Below are 26,211 nucleotides of genomic sequence, written 5' to 3'. Positions count from 1 at the left end.
CAATGGCGGAAAAAAACAATCTGAGGATGGAGAGGATGCCCATGCGCACTGTAGTCCAGGGGAGGAGTCACCTATCCCAGGATACTTCGAAGACTCTTCCAGGACAACAACGTGCAAACATCCGGACCCAACACTAGGCGGCGATCTATGCACAGATATGAATTCAGCAGCCCACATGCCTCGAACCTCAGTTTTGTATGTGTGGACAGGCGACAAACCCTTCGCCCACGCTTAGAGAAAAACAACTCGGACCCACAAAAAACTACAAACGCAAGCAACGACGAAAGGCAAGTAAGACAAGGAACAAATCAGAAAAGACGCGGCACATGGAGAAGAGGCAAATAGATGAAACAGGAAATGAAGGAGACATCAACAAAACTATTGTCAACCTATCTGAAATAACATTAAGCGACAGTGAGAAGAAAATACTCAATCTTGGCCTCACATACTGTCCACCCAACAACTTCAACTACACCAAGACGAGACTAGACATATTCAAGAGTACTCGCAAACTAAAACTCAAAAAATATTTCAGACTGAATAACAACAAAAAATACGTTCCACCAAGCGGTGAAAGCCAAACAACTCCTATGCCAAGTCAATCAGAGACATCCTTCCTCAACACAATGCAAGAACTATGGGACTCTTCGGAAAGCACAAACTATGCGGAAAATCAATCAGTGATTTCTACTTCCAGTCAACAGTATGGGGGCAGTGAACTAAATGCAAATACCCTAAATCCTAGAACTAAAACAAGCTTCAAACCGAAGTCCAAATTTATCCCAGTGATGTTACGGGTTCAATAGATCTATTCCATGATCAAGTGACCAAGGAATTAAATGCCCTCAACAGTAAAATATACAGAAGCAAAAGGAAGTACAACAAAAAAGATGAGGACTATAGAAACTTGATTGTGAGACTCAAAGAAAACAACAATGCGATTGTCCGTGCCTCAGACAAGGGTGGGAACATTGTACTTATGTCCAAAGAAAACTACTGTAAGGAAGCCTACAGTCAGCTTAACGACAGAACATGTTATGCCAAATTCAGTGGTGCGGAGTTAAAGAGCATGTATGCATCATACAACAAAAGCCTTGCAATGTGGAAAACAAATGGTATTCTCACAGGAAACGAATACAAATTTTTGAAAAACAACCATCCTATTGTACCGACTGTTTACTTCATTCCCAAATTACATAAGGACCCTGTAAACCCTCCTGGAAGACCCATAGTATCAGCCAGGAACTGTCATCTTGAATACACTTCACAATACATAGACTTTTTCTTGCAGGACCTAGTGAAAGCTTTACCGTCATATGTGAGTGACACCAGCGACTTTCTAAGAAAAATACTAAATCTTAAATGGAAAAACAGCTATCACTTCATAGCACTCGATGTCGTCTCTTTATACACGAGTATACAACACAAAGATGGACTACGAGCCATAGACTTTTTCTTAGATAAAGCGCTTGACATAAGTAAAGAACATAAGTCTATGTTGATGAAGATGATCACATTCCGCTTGGAAAACAATGTATTCATGTTCAATAATATGCTATATAGACAAACAAGAGGCGTAGCGATGGGGGCCAGCTCCTCCCCCAGCTACGCGTGTCTACACATGGGATGGTGGGAGGAGTTGGTCCTCAGAACTCAGCATCATGACAAAGTCAGTTCTCATGTGAAGCTATGGCTGCGATTCATTGATGATTTATTCGTAGTATGGGATGGTAGTAAGGAGAAAGCACAAAAATTTGTACAAGATATCAATGTCAATGATTTAAATTTAAGCTTTACAGCTGACATTAGCGATTCTGCAGTAACATTTCTAGATACCCAGGTGTACATCAAGGAGAATCAAATAGTCACAAAATTGTTCCGCAAGAAAACAGCGGGCAACTCCACATTGCACGCGAGTAGCTCACATGTAAAGCACTTGATAACCAGTATCCCCTATGGGGAAATGCTTCGCCTTAGACTAATTCACAGCCTAGAAAATGATCTCATATTAGCCCAAAATGAGAGTAAAAAAAGATTTGAAGAAAGAGGCTATTCAGAAAAGGTTATACAAAATGCGATCAACAAATCTATGCTAAAGAACAGGGAAACACTTCTCTTGGAAAAGCAAGTAATTAGACTAAGCACACAAGAAACTGCAGTAGATGATAACACTAGGGGTGACTTTAGAATCATACTACAACACAGCCAACAACGTGTAAAGATTGAATCGATCATAAACCGCAGAGTCCATGGTTCTCAGTGACCCTGTGATAGGATCAGAGCTCCCGAAAAGACCCCCAATAACTTACAGTAGAAGCCGCTCTATGAGAGATGACTTAGTTAAAACAAGCCCAGAAGTCATAGAATCCACGAGCTGGCTCCAAACTCACACGGGTTTTTTTAAATTCAAAACGTGTAAAGCTTGCTCGCAGGGTGAAAACAAATCATGTTACATTAACCCCTTCAGTGAGAAAAAACACAAAATACCTAAGCTCCTAACATGCAAAACAGAATTTGCTATATATGTACTCTCATGCCCATGTAACCTACAATATGTAGGAAGTACAAAACTTCAAGTACATAAACGCATACTACAGCACTTAAGGGCAATCACCAATCAAGACGAGACATATCCTGTAGCCCGACATTTTAAATCCAACCATGGCTCCCGGAGCAGTGATTGAAGATATTTTGTGATAGACTCAATCCCAGCCAGCAGAAGAGGGGGTGACAGGGAGCATAGATTACGCCAGCTTGAAACTAAATATATCCTGGAACTGAATACCAAACACCCATCAGGCCTCAACGCAACGGAAGATCTTTACACATGCCTATGATAACTCTGCACAAGATAAAAAACCCACAGATAACTGGAGTCACCACTCAACTATCTACGTAATATGCAAAAAGGTGATAAATATATTCTGTTAGATCCTTTTAATCAACAAATCCTTTTAAAAAGAAATTTTAAAAGGATTTTATAAGTATTTATTGGACTATTAATGTAAATGTTTAGGGTTTTTATATTTATTCACTCATAGATGTATTTATTTATTTATTATAGTACATATTGTACAAACAGAATAATATCTATTATAGATTATATTAGGACATTCATACATTTGTACATTATGAAATATGATATTTATATATTTATTTATTTATTCATATATTTAACCATTGAGTGACCTAGAAGAAAGATGACCAAACTTAAATCCCTACAACTCTCAATATAACCTCAGACGGTTTTCTGTTCTAATTGGAGTATCACTTTCTATAGTTACGAAAAAGTCCAAAAAATACTTATGGTTACCCACATACATTAACATTAATAATTGACTAACTGGGATATTCACTTTTATACATATATTATTACAACTTTTATCTTACAGAGAGTACGACCATACTCATCTGTTGTGTTTTCGAGATCTTTCAACTCAAACAGCATGACCAATATGTATCACTAGGCTGTCTTTACAGATATTATCTTTGACTTGTGTATTTGCACATTTGTGACTGATACAGCCCATAGTACCTTCTGCAAGGTTGTACTGCCATCCAACATTCCAATATGAGCTGACCACATCAATTTTTAATATAAATTACAACACGTATGCAATGAAGTTTTGTTTATATCAGACAGGTTAGAATGTCATGTATAAACGGTATCACTGGGGCTCCAGTGATGATTTTCTTTCACACATAACTATGTCTATTCATTCACCTATCTATGTTCTTTTCATGGTGTTATTTCGCAATGTATTTTACTGAGATGCATTTATGCAGTTTAATGTGGTTATACATTTTGCACTAAGAAATTATGCACCAATCAGGGGAAATGGGGTATGACAAATAATACTCGCAATTACACAGAACTAATGTCCTATTTGACATCAACACTGTCCACGTTGTCAAAGGGTGTTTTTATACTTCCATACTGTGTATCCCCCCAGGCACTATGCACTTTAATACATTCCTTTCTGAGGTTTACAGATATAGTCAAGCATAAGGCAACAAACTAACATGCATTAGTTCCATTCAGATTAGCAACTTGTTCCAAAAAACCCAAATCATGGTATTTATACCAAAATTTCCTTTCAATATACATTTTAAATGGTTTTAAGGTTTTTTAATCTTTCCTGTCAAATTACCTGTATTTTACTCGTTGTATTTTACACGTAGTTTTAACCTGGAACGAGTACGGAACTACCAACTACTTGCTAGCAGTCTGTCATTCATGTCAGTTGATTTAATATATGCCAATCAGCTTGCTTGTTGTTCATACCATATAAACCAATGAAGTGTAACGTTATCGTGTCATGAGATCAAGGCCCATGGTCGGGCTGAAACGCGTCATGGCGGCAAGGTGATTTTGAATAAAACATTTTCTGCACGAAACTGTGGTCCGTATCCGTTGTCAGAAGCGACATTAGCGGAATTCCTGGATATATATATATGTGATCGAGGCCGCTTGAACGGCCGAAACGCGTCGAGACAAACTGCTGAAATAAAGAATATTGCACCATTGATGGTCTGCACTCGTCATTTCTGCAAAAAGGAGAGGGAAAGTGTCACGAGTTGGAGGTGATATATATATAGTGCATATGTGTGCGGGTAGAGATAGAGAGAGATGGGGTAGAGGGGTAGAAGATGGGGGTATTGGGGGGTAGAGGGGGGTAGTGGGGTAGTAGAGGGGTAGTGGGGCATTGGGGTAGTAGAGGGGTAGTGGGGCATTGGGGTAGTAGACGGGTAGTAGAAGGGGAGTAGAGGGATAGTAGACGAGTAGAGGGATAGAGGAGTAGAGGGATAGAGGAGTAGAGGGGTAGTGGGGTAGTAGAGGGGTAGTAGTGGGGTAGTAATAGGGGGTAGAAGGGTAGTGGGTTAGTAGGGTAGTGGGGTAGAAAGGGGGTAGTGGGGTAGTAGAAGGGCTGGTAGGGTAGTAGAGGGGTAATAGTGGGGTGGTAGATGGGTAGTAGTGTAGTGGGGTGGTAGTGGGGTAGTAGACGGGTAGTAGGATAATAGGGTAGTGGGGTACTAGAGGGGCAGTAGGGTAGAGGGGTAGTAGGATAGTAGAGGGGTAGTGGGGTAATAGAGGGGTAGTAGTGGGGTAATAGTGGGGTAGTAGAGGGGTAGTGGTGGGGTAATAGATAGGTAGTGGGGAGTAGAGGGGTAGTAGTGGGGTGGTAGGGGGTAGTAGTGGGGTGGTAGGGGGTAGTAGAGGGGTAGTGGGGTAGTAAAGGACTAATAGGGTAGTGGGGTAGTAGAGGAGTAGTAGAGGAGTAGTAGGGCAGTGGGGTAGAAGAGGGGTAGTTGAGTAGTAGGGTAGAGGGATAGTAGGGAGGTGGGGTAGAGGAGTAGTAGGTTAGTAGGGGGTAGTAGAGGGGTAGTAGGGCAGTAGAGGGGTAGTAGGATAGTAGGGTAGAGGGGTAGTAGAGGGGTAGTGGGATAGTAGGGTAGAGGGGTAGTAGGGCAGTCGGGTAGTAGAGGGGTAGTGGGATAGTAGAGGGGTAGTAGGGTAGTAGAGGGGTAATAGGGTAGTAGAGGGGTAGTGGGATAGTGGGGTAGTGGGGTAGTAGAGGGGTAGTGGGATAGTAGGGTAGAGGGGTAGTAGGGTAGTAGAGGGGTAGTGGGATAGTAGAGGGGTAGTAGGGTAGTAGAGGGGTAATAGGGTAGTAGAGGGGTAGTGGGATAGTGGGGTAGTAGAGGGGTAGTGGGATAGTAGGGTAGTAGAGGGCTAGTAGGGTAGTAGAGGGGTGGGGTAGAGGGGTAGTAGGGTAGTGGGTTAGTGGGGTAGTAGGATAGTAGGGTAGTAGAGGGGAGGGTTAGTAGTGGGGTAGTAGGGTGGTAGGGGAGTAGTAGGGTGGTAGTGGGGTGGTAGTGGAGTAGTAGAGGGGTAGTGGGGTAGTAGATGGGTAGTAAGGTCGTAGGGTAGTGGGGTGGTAGAGGGGTAGTAGGGTAGTGGGGTAGTAGAGGGGTAGTGGGATAGTAGAGGAGTAGTAGTGGGGTAGTAGAGGGGTAGTAGAGGGGTAGTAAGAGGGTAGTGGGGTAGTAAGGTGGTAGTGGGGTAGTAGGGGCTTTCCCATCACCACAGCGCCTCTGCACTGGTGTCTAGGAGGTGCACATCTGCACCTTTTTTGGTAAAATACCTCGTATAGCTGCTGTTTTTAAATCTGACTTTTATCTTTTTAACCACTTTTAAACATTTTGATGTTAATGTATTTGACGAATCTGCTACCATTCACCGCTGAGTTTACCCTGCCTCCGCTTCCCCGGTCCAACGCCGGCCTTGCGGCCGTTTGATTGGAGGGAAGCGGATATTCCCTCTCACGCCTTATCCAACCGCAGTCTCTGTTCGCCCCTCCAGGAAGGGCGGACACGGTGGATTTACGCGCCGGCCAGCTATTTAAATCTAAGCTGGGCCTGACGCGCAGCGGGCGCGCTGGAGGCGCGCCAAAGGCAAGCCCGTCTGCGCCAAGGACATGACAAAGATGGGACGTATTGGTCTACCTGGTAGGAGAACTTACCAGGTTGAGGTCTTAAAGAGTCTAAATTCGAACTCTCCTTGTCAACATTTTATATTCCCTAACTCTATCTATGGAGCCTGCTCTTGTCGTAGATGCCTGTTAGACCTCCCGTTTGTACCTTCAACTGGAATTTCTAATCAGTATGTATATCTCAGGTCTGGCAATGTTAAGAACGGGGGTCTACTTACTGGAGGCCTCATTAATGCACGTTCCATGGGCAAACATAGTCAGGACATCAGAGACCTCATATTAGACTCTCAACTTGATATTCTATTCGTGACAGAGACCTGGCTTAAGGATTGGAGTAGCCCGGATATTGCGGACACTGTCCCACCAGGTTATCTTATACATAGGAAGGACCGACCGGTGGGTAGGGGTGGAGGGCTGGCCATCATTTTACGTGACTCGTTTGTTTGCACCTTTTTTTTAATTGGATGCGAAGTTAGAAATGGAAAGTCTAGGTTTCTGTCTTTCTTTGAACGCCACCTCATGCTTCTCAGGTGCACTTATCTACCGGCCTCCTGGTTAAAGTACTAATTTTATTAATTCACTTAATGACTCGTTAAGTTACCTTATGCTCAAATATGCCAATTTTACACTTTTAGGTGATTTTAATCTTCACTTAGAGGATAACTCTGAACCTGGCACAGATAATTTTTCTCAAATCCTAGACCTATTTTCACTACAGCAAATAGTGAATGGTCCTACCCATCTGGCAGGTCACACCCTTGATGGGGTCTGCTCGAATTTACCTTGGCTTGCCACAGACACCCCCTTCCCATTAATCTGGTCTGATCACTTTTTTATTCCTTTTAGAATTACAATGCCCCCGAAGACACAGATTATGAAACTTTTTAATAAACCTCAGCAGGGGCCTTCATGGGCAAAGATTGTTAAAGATCCCAATTTATCGATGGTGGCCAAAAATCTTGCCCCTACTTGGACAGGCAAAACAGAGATAGACTCTTGCCTTTTTCAGTCCTGGCTTACCAATATCGGCAAGGCTAATATGCCCTCGGACATAAAGAGCAAGCCGTTAAAACCTAAAAATCCAAATACTCCCTGGTTTACGCCCCAATTGGCTCAAGCACGACTGCATTGCAGGCAAGTGGAGCGACAGTGGAGAAAGGTATACATGGAGAAACAAACAAAAATATTTAGGGAAGGTAGGAAAGCATATTTTTCCCAGATTCAAGTGGCAAAAAAGGAATTTTTCACAAAAAAAAATCAACACAGCTAAAGACAATCAGAAGTTGATTTTTCAAATTGTGAAGTCTTTTACTACACCGATGGCGGAACAAAGGGAGCTTCTTGCCTCTCAGTCGTTATGTGATCAGATCTCCCTGTTCTTCTGAGGAAATATGAATTTTGTGATCAGTTATGTCCCCTATCGTAGACCCCAACGGCTCCATGTGCATGCTATAAGTACATGTATGTTCCCTCCAGTTCCAGTTTTGAAGACGCAAATACATGTGCGTCCACCGTCAACATGTCCTCTTTCAGATCCGCCATGAATGGGTCAGATATTCCATTCCTAAGTATGAAAGGCCACCGACTTTATGTGGTTCACTTTCCACATTTTACAGATTCAGGCGAGTAGGCCCTGAATTCTGTCATCAAGCCTTTTCCTGCCTTCTGTCTCTGAAAGCTCCAGTCTGAGCCTGCATCTGTATCCATGAACTTTGTCCTACTCCCTGCGCGGCTAACGGTGCCTGATCCAGCATATTGCCTGCCAAAAACTGTATTTCACCTTCAAGATTATCTACTCCGCTCCTCATCCGATGCATTCCTGTCTAGTAGTTTAGGTAAACATTCCTCCAGCTACCGTGCAAAGGGGCCAGGCCTCGCTGTCCACATGCAAGTAATTCATAAGCCCCGTTACCATGGAATATTCATACCCCCTCGCATCTCATGTAGACACTTAGACGCTTGTACGCGCACTAACAGTCAGTATAGAATAGATTCTATCCTAGAGACCTTTCCTTTTGGATAACCCAGTTCTTTAAACATAGGATATTAGATATGATTTGGGATTAGGTTGACATAACCCCCAGACTTCTGTCTCCACATGTAGAGCTAAATGTCAAGTCCCCTTCACCCTCTAGTTGCACGTCAATCACACGTCATGCGGCTGCGCGCGCATCTCTGCCAAATATTTCTGCTGACATTGCAGGATTCTTTTATGGATCCACCCACTTGTGACATCATGTTTAATGACGTATTTTAGTTACACCCATGTATACGCCTTTTGTTAGTTACGTATGCACCTTTTTTCTGTACTATCAGCTGTTACGCCTCTTGCATCTGTCTCACTGTAATGCATTTTCTATAAAACTGCTAATCTGTCAATAATATATGCCCTTCCTTCCTGAACTTTCGTGGTGATGGAATAGAAAGCCTACAATTCGAATTGTATTCCTTTGTATAGGAATAAAGCCTTTTAAAACCTCTAATACCACGGATTCTGCCTCTTATATTTACTGAGTTATTCTTAATAGACTTTACCGCATAAAAAACAGTACCGGTAACGAAATATTTACCACATAAATTGGCGCCCGAACAGGGACACTTTCTCATCTCACGCGCTGGCGGTGCGTTGCAGGCCCGGTCTCCTGCTACAGCTGAACGGACAAAAACGCGTACCTGCAGGATTTCCTGTATCTCCCTCCGGCCAAGCGGGAGCGACTGAGGCTGCGATCAACACCCAGACGAGGCGGTGAGAAGTGCGAAGTATCCCGACCAGAGCCTAGCTGAGAGAGCAAGATCCGAGCTATACAGAGGCCCACCAGGTTCCGAAGTTCCGAGTCCAGTTGAGTCGAGTCCAGTCCGGTCCAGTTTCAGTTCCGTTCCGAGGCCTTCCGTTCCGAGCTACCCGGTGAGTACCATTACCGGGGAGGCATTTTACGTGCACATAGTCTGTGCCGGTCAAGACGGGTTTGGGTACACAAATCCGGTCTGCACTGTTTCAGCAGTGTATCTGTACTGTTTAGCAGTATATATAGTATGTCTTGTATATAAATAAGTATTATCTAGTATCAGTATTATGTCAGTAACTAGTTTTCTATTAGTTATCATTGTTCGTTAAAACTGTCAAATGTTAAATGTTTTAATACGTTCTATACATTGTGGTGTGAATGACTGTTCATTATTGTGTTTATTGTATTAAGTGTGTTTAAGATGAAGTAACCAGATCTAAAAATGCCGCTCTTTTCGAAATTAAGACAGATCAAAACTAGAAAAGGTGTACTCGAAGAAGCTGTTCCCATCCCACCTAGGGACACTCCAGGATACTTTATGTATCATAAGCATGGCCTAGATGCCGTATTATTTCTTGATTTATGGGTGGACTACACCAAAGAATTACCAGAGAGTCAGAGATGGCCCGCAGCGGGGACCTGGGATGCAGATTGCATCATGAGAGTAGAAGAAGAATTATGGAAAAAGAAAGCCAGACAGTCACAGAAAGATGCCATTGAATTATGGCGTAAAGAATCATACAGACGTACAGAAAAAGCACTCAGACAGGAAGAGAAAGGTAGAGAGAATTCAAATAAAACTCGAGAAAATCTATTACTTGAGGAAGGTACCCGAGTAAACTCAGAACAAATAGATAGACAAAGAAACACTCTTATGAATGGTATGTATCCTCTTCTGGCCGAAGGGTTACCTAAGGCTACCCCGGAAATACCAAAAGATTTAACTCCTCCATTACTCCCGATAAAAGCACATCCCAAAACACATCCCAAAACAGCAAAGGACGTTTTCCTTTCCTCCTATTTAGATGACGTAGCTCCCGAGTATGCTAATGCCATACCACACATACCGCTTGCCGATGGTGTTCAACACCAAGAGCATCCGTCTGTATCCCCGCAACTACAAACTCCTACACAAGTTCCCACAGGTCCGTCCGTTTCTACAGTTTTTCCCGCATCTACAATATCTATCCTACGTCCAACGAATCCTTTCGTGCCTAGCACCTCAGACGGTGCTACAGGAGGTACGACAGACATGTTTGCCACCCCGCCGCGAAATAAACAGACCCTTAGAGATTTAGCACTCCAACGTACACCCCAACTAGCGACATCCGACATGTTTAAAGAACAGCTTGTGGATTGTAGATACGATCCAGTACCAGGTAGACAGGATAAATTGCTCATATCATCACTACGTATAAGACGAGCTACATTATATTTAATGACAATACCAGGAATGGGTGAGCACCTAGACGAAATATATCGCTTTGTCCAAACAGGGCGAGGTCCAGAAAGTATTAACGAAGCTATGGAATACCAGAAAGTGGATGTACAAAGACAACTACTACGTTTTTTCATAAATTGTGTAATCAGGAATCAAGACAGGCCCGGGGCAGATCACGATACCATGCAAAGACTTGTCAAATGGGGTCAGAATATATCTGAAGAGAAACATGATAGACAGGCGTGTATAATCGCCATGTGTCGAAAGATCCGCAAGGAAGTAGAACGAATACATAAAGAAAGACGAGAAACAGACAGAGTAGAATCAGAAGAGGAGGAGGAGCAAGAATCAGAACAAGTAGAAACGATAGCTTATGTAGGTAGAGGAAGACCCCATAATAATACTAGAGGCTTTAATGATCAGATACGTCCAATACGTCCAGAATATAATAGACATTTTCCAAACCCTATGTTAAATACAAAGTCCCCCGAACACTTATTCCAAGCCGCTGATAAATTACTCCGAGAGCGAAGGGGGTACCATATGCTCGATTCCATGGACGAACAAGAATTAGCCAGGTCAGCAGTACAATGGGCTGACAGTCCCAGCGAATACAATGATGATGTACTTGCACACACGTTTCTGAATCTTGACCCATACGAACAGCGTTTAGCTAGTATATACATGATTCAACACCTCCTTATATTATATAAAAGCCAACACTCCGATCCAGGACCCTTACCTGACATATTGACAGAACTACTCACGAATATATGGAGAGGATCAGGTACTGATTTGATTAGGGAAATTCTAGAATTCCGAAACCAATATTTAAATTTCGTATGCCCAGAACACGTTCCAGTTCCCATCATAGGAAGAAAAATGTATCACATAGATAGACAGAACCCGTTACGCGAAGTACACCCAATCAGAGGTGACGGTAATAACTTTACACGCGTGTGTGTACACGCCTATAACTAAACTGGAATTATTAGAAATGAAGAAAGTAGTACCCAGCCATGACAAGGATCCAGCAGGTTTCCACCGTGAAATAAAAGACATGTTACTCATGGGAGAGTATACCTACCCCGACATTATGAAAATATTAAAAGTCCTATTACCCGCCGGTGTTTACGAGAAACTCAGAGAAAAGGAATGGGAGGTGGGAGACCAAAAGATAGATTGGACAGCATTAGAAAACGAAGAAAGGGCCCGAGCTGCAGGAGCAGGACTTGGGGAAAAGACTACAGCACTAGCAGGACTACTAGTTCAGGTACTGCCACGTTTATTAACTACGAAAAAGGAAGACTGGGGTGCAATATCAGCCTGTAAACAAAAGCCAGATGAGGACACTAGTGATTTCTATTCCCGATTTGAAAAATGTTTTGGTATAAATAGTGGTATAAAAGCCAGTAGTGAGTCATATCCACATCTGTTTGTGACAAAATTAGTTGAAAATTCTCTGCTACAAGTCAAGAATAGAGTATTGAAATTCGAAAGTACCTGGCAAGGTAATACCCCATCACAGATGTTACAGATGTTACAATATCATCACAATAGAGTTAGAGAAGAACAAGAACACGAACAAAGACGTATGAAAGATACAAAAATGAAAATGCTTGTTGCACAGTCAGTTCCAGCCGATGGTCATCATAAGGGTGATTCCGCAGGTCCTACGAAAGGGACATGCAACTATTGTAAACAACAAGGTCATTATATACACGATTGTCCAGTCCTGAAACATAATATTGCTACAGGTAGAACCCAGGAGAGACCACGTCCACCTAGACAGGATCAGAATCAACAACAAATACCTCAGCATGCACAACCTAGGCTAGCTCCGCATCAACTAGCTCCGCAACAGGGAGCTCCACAACAGATCGTAGCACCACCACAAACGCAGCCTATTGCTGCAACACAAGCAACGACACAACAGATGTATCAGTATGCACAAGCAGATTATCCCGATTATCAGCGATATACATGACATAGCCTAGAGAGGGAAGTTGGCTTACCCCTTATTGAGGTTCCTGTAGACCAAGAGGGACCTTATGTACATAGTGAACTATTAGGGCAAGACAGAAAGTTTTTACTTGATACAGGGGCAAGCAGAACAACTATAAGACACAGTGAAGTTCCAGGGGCACCCCTCTCAGGCTCACAAAATATTTCCCTTGGATTCTCAGGAAAACCTATAATAAATGATGTAACACAACCTCTTCCACTCACGATCGGTCCATTGACACGTACTACAGATTTACTGCTTACTAAATCATGTCCAGAAAACTTGTTAGGTATAAAAACATTGAAAGCTCTAGGAGCTATAATATGTTGTTCTCCGGAAGGAGTACGACTATTTCTACGTGACTTCAAAGGTCACTACGTGTCCAGAGACATGGATTACCGACTGCAGAATTTACCTACACATTTATGGGCACAAGGCCCCACTGATGTTGGTTGCATGAATATTACACCATATCGTGTCACACTAAAAACAGGAGTAATACTACCACGAATACGACAATACAAATTACCACCCGATGCTGTTGTGGCTTTGCTGCAAATCATTGACGAGCTCATTGCACAAGGAGTGGTTGTCGAAACCGACTCCAATGTATGTAATTCCCCGATAATTCCGATTCTTAAAAGAACGGATCCAAAAGCACCACCAGTATATCGATTAGTTATTGATCTGCGCGAATTAAATAAATGTATTGTACCACAATACCCTGTGGTCCCAGATATCTCTTCATTACTAACAGCTATTGACTCAGAAGCAACGTTCTTCACTGTAATTGAGCTCAAAAATGCCTTCTTTAGCGTCCCAATCGATCCGGAAAGTCAATACTTGTTCGGGTTCAGTTTAAATGGACGAAGTTTTAAATTCACACGCGCACCTCAAGGATTTACAGAAAGCCCTAGCATCTATAGCCAAGCACTGAAACGAGAACTAGACAGTATCCACATGCCAGTTAACACTGCCTTGCTTCAATATGTCGATGATCTGCTGATCACCGCCCGAAGCGAACCTGAATGTGAAACAGCGTCACTGACGGTTCTGAAATTTTTGGCTGACAAGGGACACAAGGTGTCCCCTTCTAAGCTGCAATTCTGTGTCCAGCGAGTTGTTTACCTTGGGCACTCGCTGTCCAAGGAGGGAAGGCAGCTTACACCCGACCGCATCCAGTTAATCGCTAACATGCCACCACCCAAGACACAAAAGGAGGTGCGGGCTTTTATAGGCCTCACTTCATACTGTAGGCAGTGGATCCCTCAATATGCATTTCTAGCAAAACCACTCATCCAGTTGACAACACAGGAGGCAGCCACATCGACTGTCCTCCCTTGGACTCAAGAACATACACACGCCTTTGAAAGCTTAAAGAAAGCTTTATGCCAAGCACCGGTCTTAGCAACACCATGTTACAGTAAACAGTTTACACTCTTTGTTACAGAACGCGAAGGTACTGCCTTGTCAGTACTCACTCAGGAACAAGCAGGATCACACAAACCATGTGCTTATTTCTCTAGTACATTAGATCCAGTAGCTCAGGCTCTTCCTGCATGCCTGAAATCGGTGGCAGCAACAGCTTTAGCAATCAGACAAAGCGATGCCATAGTGTTAGGACACCAATTGACAGTACAAGTACCACATGCAGTAGAGGTTCTCTTGAATCGCACACAAACACAACACTTGACTATAGCGAGACTCACCGGTTACGAACTGACATTATTTCAGCCACACATAGAAATCAGACGTTGTAATACATTAAACCCTGCCACACTGTTACCAGTGGGCGGAACAGATCCATTGGCACATGATTGTGTCGAAATCATTACTATCACGACGAAACCCAGACAAGACTTGACAGATATCCCTTTGTCAGATCCAGACTTGACATTGTATGTAGATGGGTCATGTATGAGAACAAGTACAGGAGAGTTAGTGGCCGCTTACGCAGTCACAACAGACACTGAAGTCATTGAAACAAATCGTATTAACACTTTGTCAGCTCAAGCAGCAGAGCTCATCGCTCTGACACAAGCCTGTATTCAAGCCACAAATAAGAAAGTAAATATATACACAGATTCACGTTATGCATTCGGAGTCGTCCATGACTTCGGCGTACTGTGGCGAGAGAGAGGTTATTTAACTTCTCACGGTGCCCACATCCAGCACGGACCCCTCATTCAAACCCTATTGGACGCGATTCATCTACCCACTGCAATATCGATTATAAAATGCAAAGCCCATACAAAAGTTACCGATATCATTTCCCAGGGTAATGACCTAGCTGACAGAACAGCTAAACAGACTGCTCAGAATCAGACTCACACAGCTGACATGACAAAGACAATAGTTCTGACACCAACACATTGCATGACAGTTAAGGATCCCGCCCTTGATGTAATTGACATACAGACACATGCTACACCGGAAGAAATAAAGAAATGGACTGAATTAGGAGGGATCCAAACGGATCAAGGATGGATGACGAAGGAAAAATCTATATGGTTTCTTCCCGACTCTATGGTTCAAGTCATCATTAACACAATACATAGTCCAGCACACCTAGGAGAAAAAGCTATGCTAGACAGCATTCAACACATTTGGTTCAACAAACACTTGCGAGCAGCAGCTAAACAAAAAGTTCGTACCTGTATGATATGTTGTCAGTTTAATCCAGGTAAAAGCATCCCCGTAGAGCAGGGTGGATTTCAACCTCCCGACCATGCTTTTGAAGTCCTCCAGATGGATTATATCCAGATGGAACGATGTCGAGGATTCAAATATGTTCTCGTAGTTGTCTGTGCTCTTTCCCGTTGGACAGAAGCATACCCGGTTTCAGATTACACCGCCCCGACTACTGCCAAACAGTTAGTTCGAGAATTCTTCCCACGGTACGGTTTACCACGTGTTGTCTACTCAGATAACGGCCAGCCGTTCTCATCCGAACTAATGAAACACGTTTCCCTTTTGTTAGGCTACCAATGGAAATTCCACTGTGTCCGGCATCCCGAGGCCGCAGGTCTCGTGGAACGTCATAATCAAACTCTGAAAATTAGATTGTCCAAAATATGTAGGGAAAAAGGAGTCGATTGGATAGTAGCCTTACCAGTTGCGCTCTTTTACATGAGAATGGTAGCACATTCTCGAACAGGGCTATCCCCGTATGAGGTGATCTTCGGTAGACCACCAAATATGTGGGGGACGCCTATACCTCGCAAAATAACTGATGTTGACTGTAATATGCTGACAGATTACCTGGCTTCCTTGATGTCTGCACTACAATCTTGTCGTTCACAGGTAGCCGCAGCTTTTCCCGATAATACTGAGGTGAAGCCCCATGACGTGGTTCCTGGTGACCTGGTTTTGGTCAGGAATTTCGACCGGAAGACCCAACTGGATCCTAGGTGGAAGTCGCCTAAGTTGGTTCTACTGACTACAAGGACTGCCGTGAAGATTGAGGGTCGCAAAGGGTGGTTGCACTCGAGTCATATCAAGAAATTTTATGAACTACCATCCAGTGTGAATACTCAACCCTGTATTCCCTCACAGACAGACTCAAAGCTCCCCTTGGTTGAGCAATCAAAACCAGAACTGTACAAACTGAAATTGAGGTCTAGCAAGTCAGACAATTTGATTGTTTAAGTCCTCTCCAAGGTGAATCGGTTGAATTTGTCTCTGACATGTATCCTCTAGACCGGAATAGAGAAAGAAATCAACAGATGCAGCTGAAAAAACATGCGTATTGTAAATCACTTCGTAGTCACTGCACAGTAACATTATTAATTTTGTTTTTTCTAAGTCTTCTGATCATTATTTTCAGCATACTATTGCATATGTATTACCCTATTCATAAGCGTGCTTACAACATAACTGCAGAACATTCTTTTAGCGAATTACTTCCGCATGAGTTGTCCTATAGATTTGCGCTGCGCAACAACACATTCATTAGTATGTTACATCATTCCCATCAGACCAGCAATGCCACAAATTGTTGGATATGTGGCCGACTCCCTCCCTATCAAAACTATAAGGGAGTTTTGCCCCTCTTTCCTTATCCGTTCACACACAATGGCTCCTGTGGAGCATGGTTTAGTTTGATTAATTCCCTAGATTCAAATTCCGCAGTTTATCAAGACAACTGGGTATGGGGAAACCTGAACCTAGTTTTGCTTAAAGTCTGCTACCCTAACAAGGAGGGACTCCCCAAAAGAACAGGAACTGATCTAGAAAATGAAGTATATGGATTAGGTAATTTTACACTTAACCTCATGATCCTGAACGTTGAATCTGAAGCTACACCAATCTTGCCTGCCATGTCAGTATTCCCAGTAAAAGGGGAATTATGTGTAAGAAAGAATGGTTCCATACACATGGGCCATAGTAAATGCACCACTGTAATAAAATTCAGTGATCAAGGCAAGTCTACATTTAGAGCTTCCCATCATTCCTACTTCATATGTGGCCAGACCGCATATATATGTCTACCTCTAGATTGGGATGGTACCTGTTACATAGCATTCCTTCTGCCACCTGTTTTCCTAGCTCCTCCTGATTATCATAGAAATACTCATTTAGTACACAATAGACAACAGAGAGATCTCCCAATTGTCGATTACACTGAAACAGCATGGGAAAAATACACAGATTTCAATAAAGGTTTCTTTCCCTATATAGGTACAGTCACTAATAGTAAGCTGATACGTAGATTAACCAGAACCCTTGAAGCAGTAGTGAACGAGACTATTTCCGCCTTAGGCAATTTAACAGAAGAGCAGTCTGCTATGCGGATTGTTGTGCTTCAAAATCGTCTTGTCCTTGACGTCATCCTGGCCGATAGGGGCGGAGCTTGTAGGGTCATCGGATCAAGTTGCTGCATTTTCATACCAGACAATTCGCCGTCAGTATATAAAGCCATAACCCGCCTTCATAAGATTATAAGCCAGATACACCAGAGTCCAGGCACCTGGACTTGGTCCGGTTGGTTCTGGGGCGTGTTGTCAGCCTGGGGATGGAGAATTCTATCCTTCCTAGGTATTGGCTTTCTCATACTATTCAGTTGCTGTTTATGTCTACAATGTGGGCCAGCGATTTGTGGTCTGTGTGCCACATCGTGTATCCCACCTTCAAGTTTTCGTTCAAGATCCCGGAAGAAGAAAGAAGAACAAATGATGCTATATGAACAGATCGATGGATTGATGAAGATCGATATCTCCTGAGGGTCCGTAGGGGACAAGGAGGGAATGAGGAAATATGAATTTTGTGATCAGTTATGTCCCCTATCGTAGACCCCAACGGCTCCATGTGCATGCTATAAGTACATGTATGTTCCCTCCAGTTCCAGTTTTGAAGACGCAAATACATGTGCGTCCACCGTCAACATGTCCTCTTTCAGATCCGCCATGAATGGGTCAGATATTCCATTCCTAAGTATGAAAGGCCACCGACTTTATGTGGTTCACTTTCCACATTTTACAGATTCAGGCGAGTAGGCCCTGAATTCTGTCATCAAGCCTTTTCCTGCCTTCTGTCTCTGAAAGCTCCAGTCTGAGCCTGCATCTGTATCCATGAACTTTGTCCTACTCCCTGCGCGGCTAACGGTGCCTGATCCAGCATATTGCCTGCCAAAAACTGTATTTCACCTTCAAGATTATCTACTCCGCTCCTCATCCGATGCATTCCTGTCTAGTAGTTTAGGTAAACATTCCTCCAGCTACCGTGCAAAGGGGCCAGGCCTCGCTGTCCACATGCAAGTAATTCATAAGCCCCGTTACCATGGAATATTCATACCCCCTCGCATCTCATGTAGACACTTAGACGCTTGTACACGCACTAACAGTCAGTATAGAATAGATTCTATCCTAGAGACCTTTCCTTTTGGATAACCCAGTTCTTTAAACATAGGATATTAGATATGATTTGGGATTAGGTTGACATAACCCCCAGACTTCTGTCTCCACATGTAGAGCTAAATGTCAAGTCCCCTTCACCCTCTAGTTGCACGTCAATCACACGTCATGCGGCTGCGCGCGCATCTCTGCCAAATATTTCTGCTGACATTGCAGGATTCTTTTATGGATCCACCCACTTGTGACATCATGTTTAATGACGTATTTTAGTTACACCCATGTATACGCCTTTTGTTAGTTACGTATGCACCTTTTTTCTGTACTATCAGCTGTTACGCCTCTTGCATCTGTCTCACTGTAATGCATTTTCTATAAAACTGCTAATCTGTCAATAATATATGCCCTTCCTTCCTGAACTTTCGTGGTGATGGAATAGAAAGCCTACAATTCGAATTGTATTCCTTTGTATAGGAATAAAGCCTTTTAAAACCTCTAATACCACGGATTCTGCCTCTTATATTTACTGAGTTATTCTTAATAGACTTTACCGAATAAAAAATAGTACCGGTAACAAAATATTTACCACACTTCGAGGAAAAAATCCTCAAAATTCAGAAAGACTTTCTAGGCGGCAATTCCACCCCGATCCTCCTTTGGTGAGTAGCCTAGCCTCCATTTCTACATTTACACCTGTATCGCTAGATATGACTCTTATGGCCATGGAAAAATGTAAATCAGGGTCTCCATTGGATGCCTGTCCTCCATCAGTCCTTCACAAATTGTCAGAGGTAGCAAATCCCATGGTTAATCAGATTGTCAATTCGTCTCTCGGTACAGGCGTTATCCCAGCTGATTGAAAGTTGGCACTGGTTAAACCATTGAAAAAAAACCAACATATTGATTCGGCAGTGCTCTCAAATCTCAGCCCTATCTCACTTCTCCCTATTCTGGGCAAAATCACGGAAACTTTTGTTTTAAAGGAGCTTACAAAGTTTCTTGAAGAGCAACATATTCTTCACCCATGCCAAGCTGGATTCCGGCCCAAACATTCTACAGAGTCAGCCCTTATTGAAGTTTCTGATTCCCTGAAAATGATTGCAGATAGAGGCAGGAAGGGGGTTTTGATTCTGTTGGATTTGTCAGCTGCATTCGACACGATCTCCCATGACATTCTTTTGAGGCGTCTCGAATGCAGCGGCATTTCAGGTATGGTGTTGAGGTGGATTAAATCCTTCCTGATCTCGGAGATAGGCTGTTACCCTAGGTCCCTTCCTCTCTTCGGAACGACCCATTACAGCAGGAATCCCTCAGCGATCTTCCCTAAGTCTACTATTTTTTAATGTCTATATGGCACCCCTCATTACTCTGATTAACTCCTTCGGGATTGAGGCTTTGTCATACGCAGATGACACTCAAATGATTATCTCTTTGGAGAACGACTCAACGCAAGCTGAAATGAATTTTAAAGTCTGTCTGACTGCGGTCCTTCAATGGATGTCGACTAATCATTTGAAGTGTAATACGGACAAAACAGAGATTCTTCCTATACAGATGGACCGTTCTTTCCACCCGTCTAATTGGGGCCCGATGGAGCAACTCCACCTCCTGAGGTTGTGAAGGTAGCCAGGAATCTAGGAGTCCAATTTGATAACTCTCTCTCCTTTCTTCCCCATACCAAAGCGGTCGCAGGAATTTGTTTTGGTTTAATTAAAACCCTAAAAAAATTCTTTAGGTTTCTTCCTTTGCCTGCTAGAAAGTCTGTAGCAGTGGCCCTGATACTCTCTCGTATTGACTATTGTAATGGGCTACTGGCTGGAGTTAATAGGTCAGGCTTAAAGAAGTTTCAGGTGGTACAACATGCTGCAGCCCGCCTGGTACTTTAACTCCCCAGAAGGTCCTCCACTTCCGCCGCCTTGAGTAAACTCCATTGGCTCCCGGTACCCAAAAGAATTCTTTTTAAGATACTTCTTGTTACGTTTAGGGCAAAGATGAAGGTCGGTCCCAAATTTTTGTCGGCATGCTTTACTCCATATACCACTACTAGGCCGCTCAGATCTTCCTCGGCAAATATTCTTAAACTGCCCAACTTTAGATATAAACTAAAAGGCGCAAGAACCCTAGCCTTCTTGGGTGCCAGAGCATGGAATAAGCTTCCAGCCCAGATCAAACTCTGCAATACTGAACCCTCATTCAGGAAAGATCTCAAAACCTGGATCTTTGCTATCTCGGATGACTTTTGTCTTGCCCTGATCTAATTACTTTCAGTAAGTCAATACCTTGTTTTCCTACTACTGTATGACGTTAGCGCCAAGATACTCCTCGCGGAGTGATAGCTGCGCTTTATAAATACAATCTCAATTCAATTCAAGTAGTGGGGTAGTGGGGTAGTAAAGGGCTAGTAGAATAGTGGGGTAGTAGACGGGTAGTGGGGTAGTAGAGGGGTAGTGGGGTAGTAGGGGGTGGGGTAGTAGAGGGGTCGTAGGGTAGTAGGGGGTAGTGGAGTAGTAGTGGGGTAGTAGTGGGGTAGTAGAGGAGTAGTAGAGTAGTAGAGGGGTAGTAGAGGGGTAGTGGTGTAGTAGAGGGGTAGTGGGGTAGTAGAGGGGTAGTAGGGTAGTAGAGGGTTAGTAGGGTAGTAGAGGGTTAGTAGGGTAGTAGAGGGTTAGTAGGGTAGTGGGGTAGTAGAGGTGTAGTAGGGTAGTGGGGTGGTAGTGGGGTAGTTGAGGAGTAGTAGGGTAGAGGGGTAGTAGAGGGGTGGGGTAGGAGAGGGGTAGTAGGGTAGTGGGGTATAGGGGTAGTGGGGTAGTAGGGTGATAGGGGGTAGTAGAGGGGTAGTGGGGTAGTAGAGGGGTAGTAGAGGGGTGGGGTAGAGGGGTAGTAGGGTGGTAGTGGGGTAGAAGGGTAGAGGGGTAGTAGGGTAGTGGGGTAGTAGGGTAGTGGGGTAGTAGGGTAGTAGGGGTAGTATTGGGGTAGTAGGGTAGTAGAGGGGTAGTAGGATAGAGGGGTAGTAGGATAGAGGGGTAGTATAGGGGTGGGGTAGAGGGGTGGTAGTGGGGTAGTGGGGTAGTAGGGCGGTAGTAGGGTAGTGGGGTAGTAGAGGGGTAGTTGGGTAATAGAGGGGTAATAGTGGGGTAGATGGGTAATAGAGGGGTAGTAGCGTAGTGGGGTACTAGAGCGGTGTAGGGTAGTGGGGTAGTAGGGTAGCGGAGTGGTAGTAGAGAAGTATTAGGGTAGAGGGGCAGTAGAGGGGTGGGGTAGAGGGATGGTAGAGGGGTAGTAGGGTAATAGGGTAGTAGGGGGGTAGTAGAGGGGTAAAGGGGTAGAGGTGTAGTAGGGTAGGAGAGGGGTAGTAGAGGGGTGGGTTAGAGGGGTGGGGTAGAGGGGTAGAGTAGTAGAGGGGTAGTAGAGGGGTAGTAGAGGGGTAGAGAGTGAGTAGTAGAGAGGAGTATGCCAATGCCAAGTTACACGGCGAGCGTTTCAACAAAATATATACAAACTCAGTGTAAGCGGCATTTTTAAGAAATCTGCCGGTTAAGAATAAATAAATAACAACCATTTTCGTTGCTAGAAGCTGCGTACTACCAAAATCTTCAAACCCCAGCAAGCTGCGTACTGAAAGCAGCCTTCTTAACAACAAAAACACACAAAAATGCGCACCAAGTTACACGGCGCGCGTTGCAACAAAATAAATACAAATTCAGTGTAAGCGGCATTTTTAAGAAACGTGCCGGTTAAGAATAAATAAGTAACAACCGTTTTTGTTGCTAGGACACCTTCCACGCCGTACAGGAAACAGCATTTTCGTTGCTAGGACACCAAAATGGCATGGAGTTATCCACAGTCCCTACGGACACGCGCATGCTGTTTCATATGGACAAATGGCAAGAGCAGCCATGTTTGTCCATGCAGACGCGTGCACGCAAGCCCACGGCAGAATTGATTCCAATAGGTACTCGCAATAGCGAGAGCAGCGCATGCGCTGCTTCCGCTAGGCGTGACCTAAAATGTAAAAAAAAAAAACTAGTCGAAACAATAGCCTAGAAAGTTGTCTCAAAGAGCAGATCTAAAAGGATTTGAAAGTCCCCACCACAGACAGGAGCGACACCTGTGCATCTCCTTCACTGCACTTCAGCACTGCCTAACATCAGAATATTGTGTATTATTCCAATAGTAAGCTCATGCTTAAAAGCTAGCATGGGCACAGGACACGAAATGGCACAAAAAGTGATCTATTTATATGGATCAGGTAAAGTGTTGAGAAATGCGAAATGTTCATTACGTGGGCTTAATTGTATATAATTGCTGTGTTAAGCATAATGTGCACAATGTTCACCCTTTTGCATTTTATACAATTTCGGGTGAATTTAACTAAGTATATGATTTTTTTTTTGTATACTGCTATTGACAATCTCAAAATAGCTTAATTACAAGTCAATGAGGAGACATGTAATCGCACCTAGCCTGTTTCCACTCACCAGTACTATATGTGGGGAGGATACAGGTAAGTACTCCTGTTTACCGTAGGTCAGTAGACTTGTTTAAATTTAAGACATTTTCACCTCCTGCTGCCTTCTCAAATAATCTTTCTATACGAGGTATGCCATCAACTACACAAGGCATGCGAGATAGCGACAAAAAAGTGTCTAGCACAATTTTCCCAAAAGTCTACGTAATTTTGGATCAAGAATAAACACAGATTTAGCACACCTCTATAAAGGTCCCACAAAATTTAATCTGATACTTGACTGAAAAGAACTTTACCAAGTGCTTAACGTGACAATGAGAATGCAAAAAGGTCATAGACTGTTTTCAATTATGAGATTCTTCCATATGGTTTGCTCTGCAAACAATACTGCCTGACATGTTTCTACTGAGAGCTTACCTGTAAGCAATGTGGCAAGAATGATGAATCCAGACTAGCTTGTTAAACTTCTGGCGGCCACTGGAGCAAATTTGAAGGCCCACATGAAAACTGTGATCAGTTTCCTGCACAGGAGCACGACGAAAATATCTGTACCTGTAATCCAGTGGTTTCTGAGAATGAAAAATTACACAAAATGAAATAGAAAAAACAAATACTGTTTGAATTTTTATATTTTTCTATTTATAAGGTACACTCCCAGAAATACAGTAGATACAATATCTCTGAGCCTTCATTGTTCATTATAACTAAGCTAACTAGGCAAACTAGGGAAGGGAAAACTTGAGCCCGAGGACTTGGATGGAAAAATAGACCACGTATTTAGTTCTAAGAGGCATCAGAAGACCATCATCAGATACATTAATAGATGCCCTAGGCACCTAATTGATAACAAACACGATCATATAGAATGGAAACAGCCGGTACATGACCCATCTTTATGAAGATGTGAGTTTTTAAGAGTGGCCTTAACTATCAAAACATATAAATTTCCTAGAGGTAGCCAATAAGTAGATTTAGTCAGAAACTGAGTGAAAAATGAATATGCCAATATCTGTGGATATGTTTAAAAGTTTCAAAATGCTTTATCTGCAACCTGGAAAAATGGCAATATATTTTGATTGCCTTCTATCGAGAGTTCTATAGCAACTACTACACAATGGTGATCCCTTGATGAAATGGAGGATTCTCTACTGATTGAAGGATTTAATTACTAACAGGTCTGCACCTAACAATGCGTTCACAGCAGTGGAAAATGAATGGCAATCTCACAAAACATTCACAAGTTTTAGACATTTACTGCACACACCATTTACTTCAACTCATAATTTACTTCCCCGACGTTACTTTGACTAGACTTTTAGTATGTCTACATTTACTGGGTTTCGACATTACTATGCCAAAAACAGCAGGATATAACATTTTAAGTCAAGCATCAGGAGTTTTAAAAAACAAAAAACACACAATTGTATTTATTTGTAATGTATTTGTTTTTATTTGGGATTGATGTCATTATTACTTTAAGTAAACGTATTAGTCAATTAAAAATGTGAGTTTGTATGAGAATACAGTCACTTGTTACTTTATATTTAATTGATAATTCAATAACATTGACAGTTAATATTAAATTTAGTAAAACTGATTTAAAAAAAAAATGTATTTAATAAAATATTGTGATTGGTATTAATGTTAGAATACGGTTAAGAAAGATTTTAAATTAATTAGGAAGGATGACACTTTACAGGGAGGGTTGCTAAAGGCATTCTACCTTAACTTCTCAAAGGTGTGCGAGTTTCCTGGTAATAAAATCCTGACCAAACACAAACCTACCATCTAAACGTATTATCCAAGCTTAATGAACTTTTTTTTTTTTTATAAAATGGTACATTTTTTAGGTAAAAATTTGCATAAAATTAGGTTGAGGCTTAAATGAGGATTGTTGGAGAGCAGTGAATGAAGAGTGTGACACTTGAGTCTCTTTCCCTCATAAGAGAACATCTGGTCCAGAACATTGTTCAGAATAAAATATTTTAATACAATGTATTGCAAAATTGCTATTTCAAACTTTGCAGTGGTGTGTTATTACTGCACAGAAAATAGTTGAGCTAATATGCAATAGTACACATGGCCATAAGTGCAAGAAGGATGTTTTAATGTCCGGCATTATGGTGTGTAAATCCATGACAAAGGACACAACCATCATCATAAATACTTTATTTCGGTTCTTTTATAGACTATAAAAGTACATATACAATACAAGATACATAACACAAATATAAACACATTTCAGATAAAGTGCCAGATAGTGAATACTTGCACGTGTTGCCACAAAATACAACATTACCAGGGATAAAGGCATAAAATAGTGCAAATACGCGAAGAGTCATTACTGGTCCATACAGATTCTTAGTTTAACTGTTAGTTTTAAAAATTCCTTCATTTGAAGGATACAGTCACTGTGCAAAAGTTGTAGATACATTAGTGCCGGTCTGATTAGAGTAAAATCAAGTTTTTTTAAAAGGGTCACCAGATAGCGCTTACGGGGGAAGTCATAAAACTTACATAAAAATATAAAATGCAGCATATCCTGCGGAGACTTTCCGTCGCAGCCGCAGGGTGCTGCCATTTTTTAAAAAATTTCTATTTTTGGTCGGATCAGCAGGTGATGAGAGGTTTAGCCTAAACCTTGTCAGCAAAAAACTTTCATGGGTAGTCAGTGAGCCAGACAGGTACGGTTCAATTGTTTCACAAGTTTTCAGCATGGCAAATTTCCTCACGCTTTGTTTCTGGAGCTCCACACATTCCCTCCGGGACCTCCTATCCTTAAGGAAGGCCCGTTTAATGAGCTCCAGATCCCCTTGTACAATTTTGTTCGGGCGTTCAAACAGTTCTAGTCGACCTAACCTAGAAAAGTTCGATTTCAAATATTTGATCCAAGGAGTACACAGTATCTTGTCCCGGCCCAGAAAATCCCTCAAGATCAGCTGCGTTAATGGTATATCCTGGTTTAGCCATAATTTAAGCCAACAGGTCAGGGGACGTAAGGAAAACAAGTCACTTAAGTATTGCACCCCTAGCTCTTCATGCACAACAAAGTTAGATGTGCCTGTGGGGACACATAAGAGACGCTTCAAAAAAGAATTGTCAGCAATCTGCAGCTGCTCACCAGCAACATATCCCCAAATTTCGCTGCCATAGATTACAGTTGCCACTGAC

The 26,211-nt window shown here is 42.6% G+C and overlaps 1 protein-coding gene across 1 annotated transcript in view; it reads right to left on the bottom strand.

Annotated features, from left to right (window-relative positions):
* The window catches only part of FBXO9 (F-box protein 9), a 518,999-nt gene that overhangs the window by 102,255 nt on the left and 390,533 nt on the right, over positions 1 to 26,211 (bottom strand). Inside the window, exon 12 of the mRNA XM_085610843.1 lies at positions 23,458 to 23,609. Coding sequence (XP_085466969.1) covers positions 23,458 to 23,609 — 152 coding nt within the window. The remainder of the gene's footprint in view (positions 1 to 23,457; positions 23,610 to 26,211) is intronic.

Source organism: Triturus cristatus, chromosome 6 (assembly GCF_964204655.1).
Source record: "Triturus cristatus chromosome 6, aTriCri1.1, whole genome shotgun sequence".
Lineage (NCBI taxonomy): Eukaryota > Metazoa > Chordata > Amphibia > Caudata > Salamandridae > Triturus > Triturus cristatus.
This window is presented reverse-complemented; position numbering and strand designations above follow the sequence as displayed.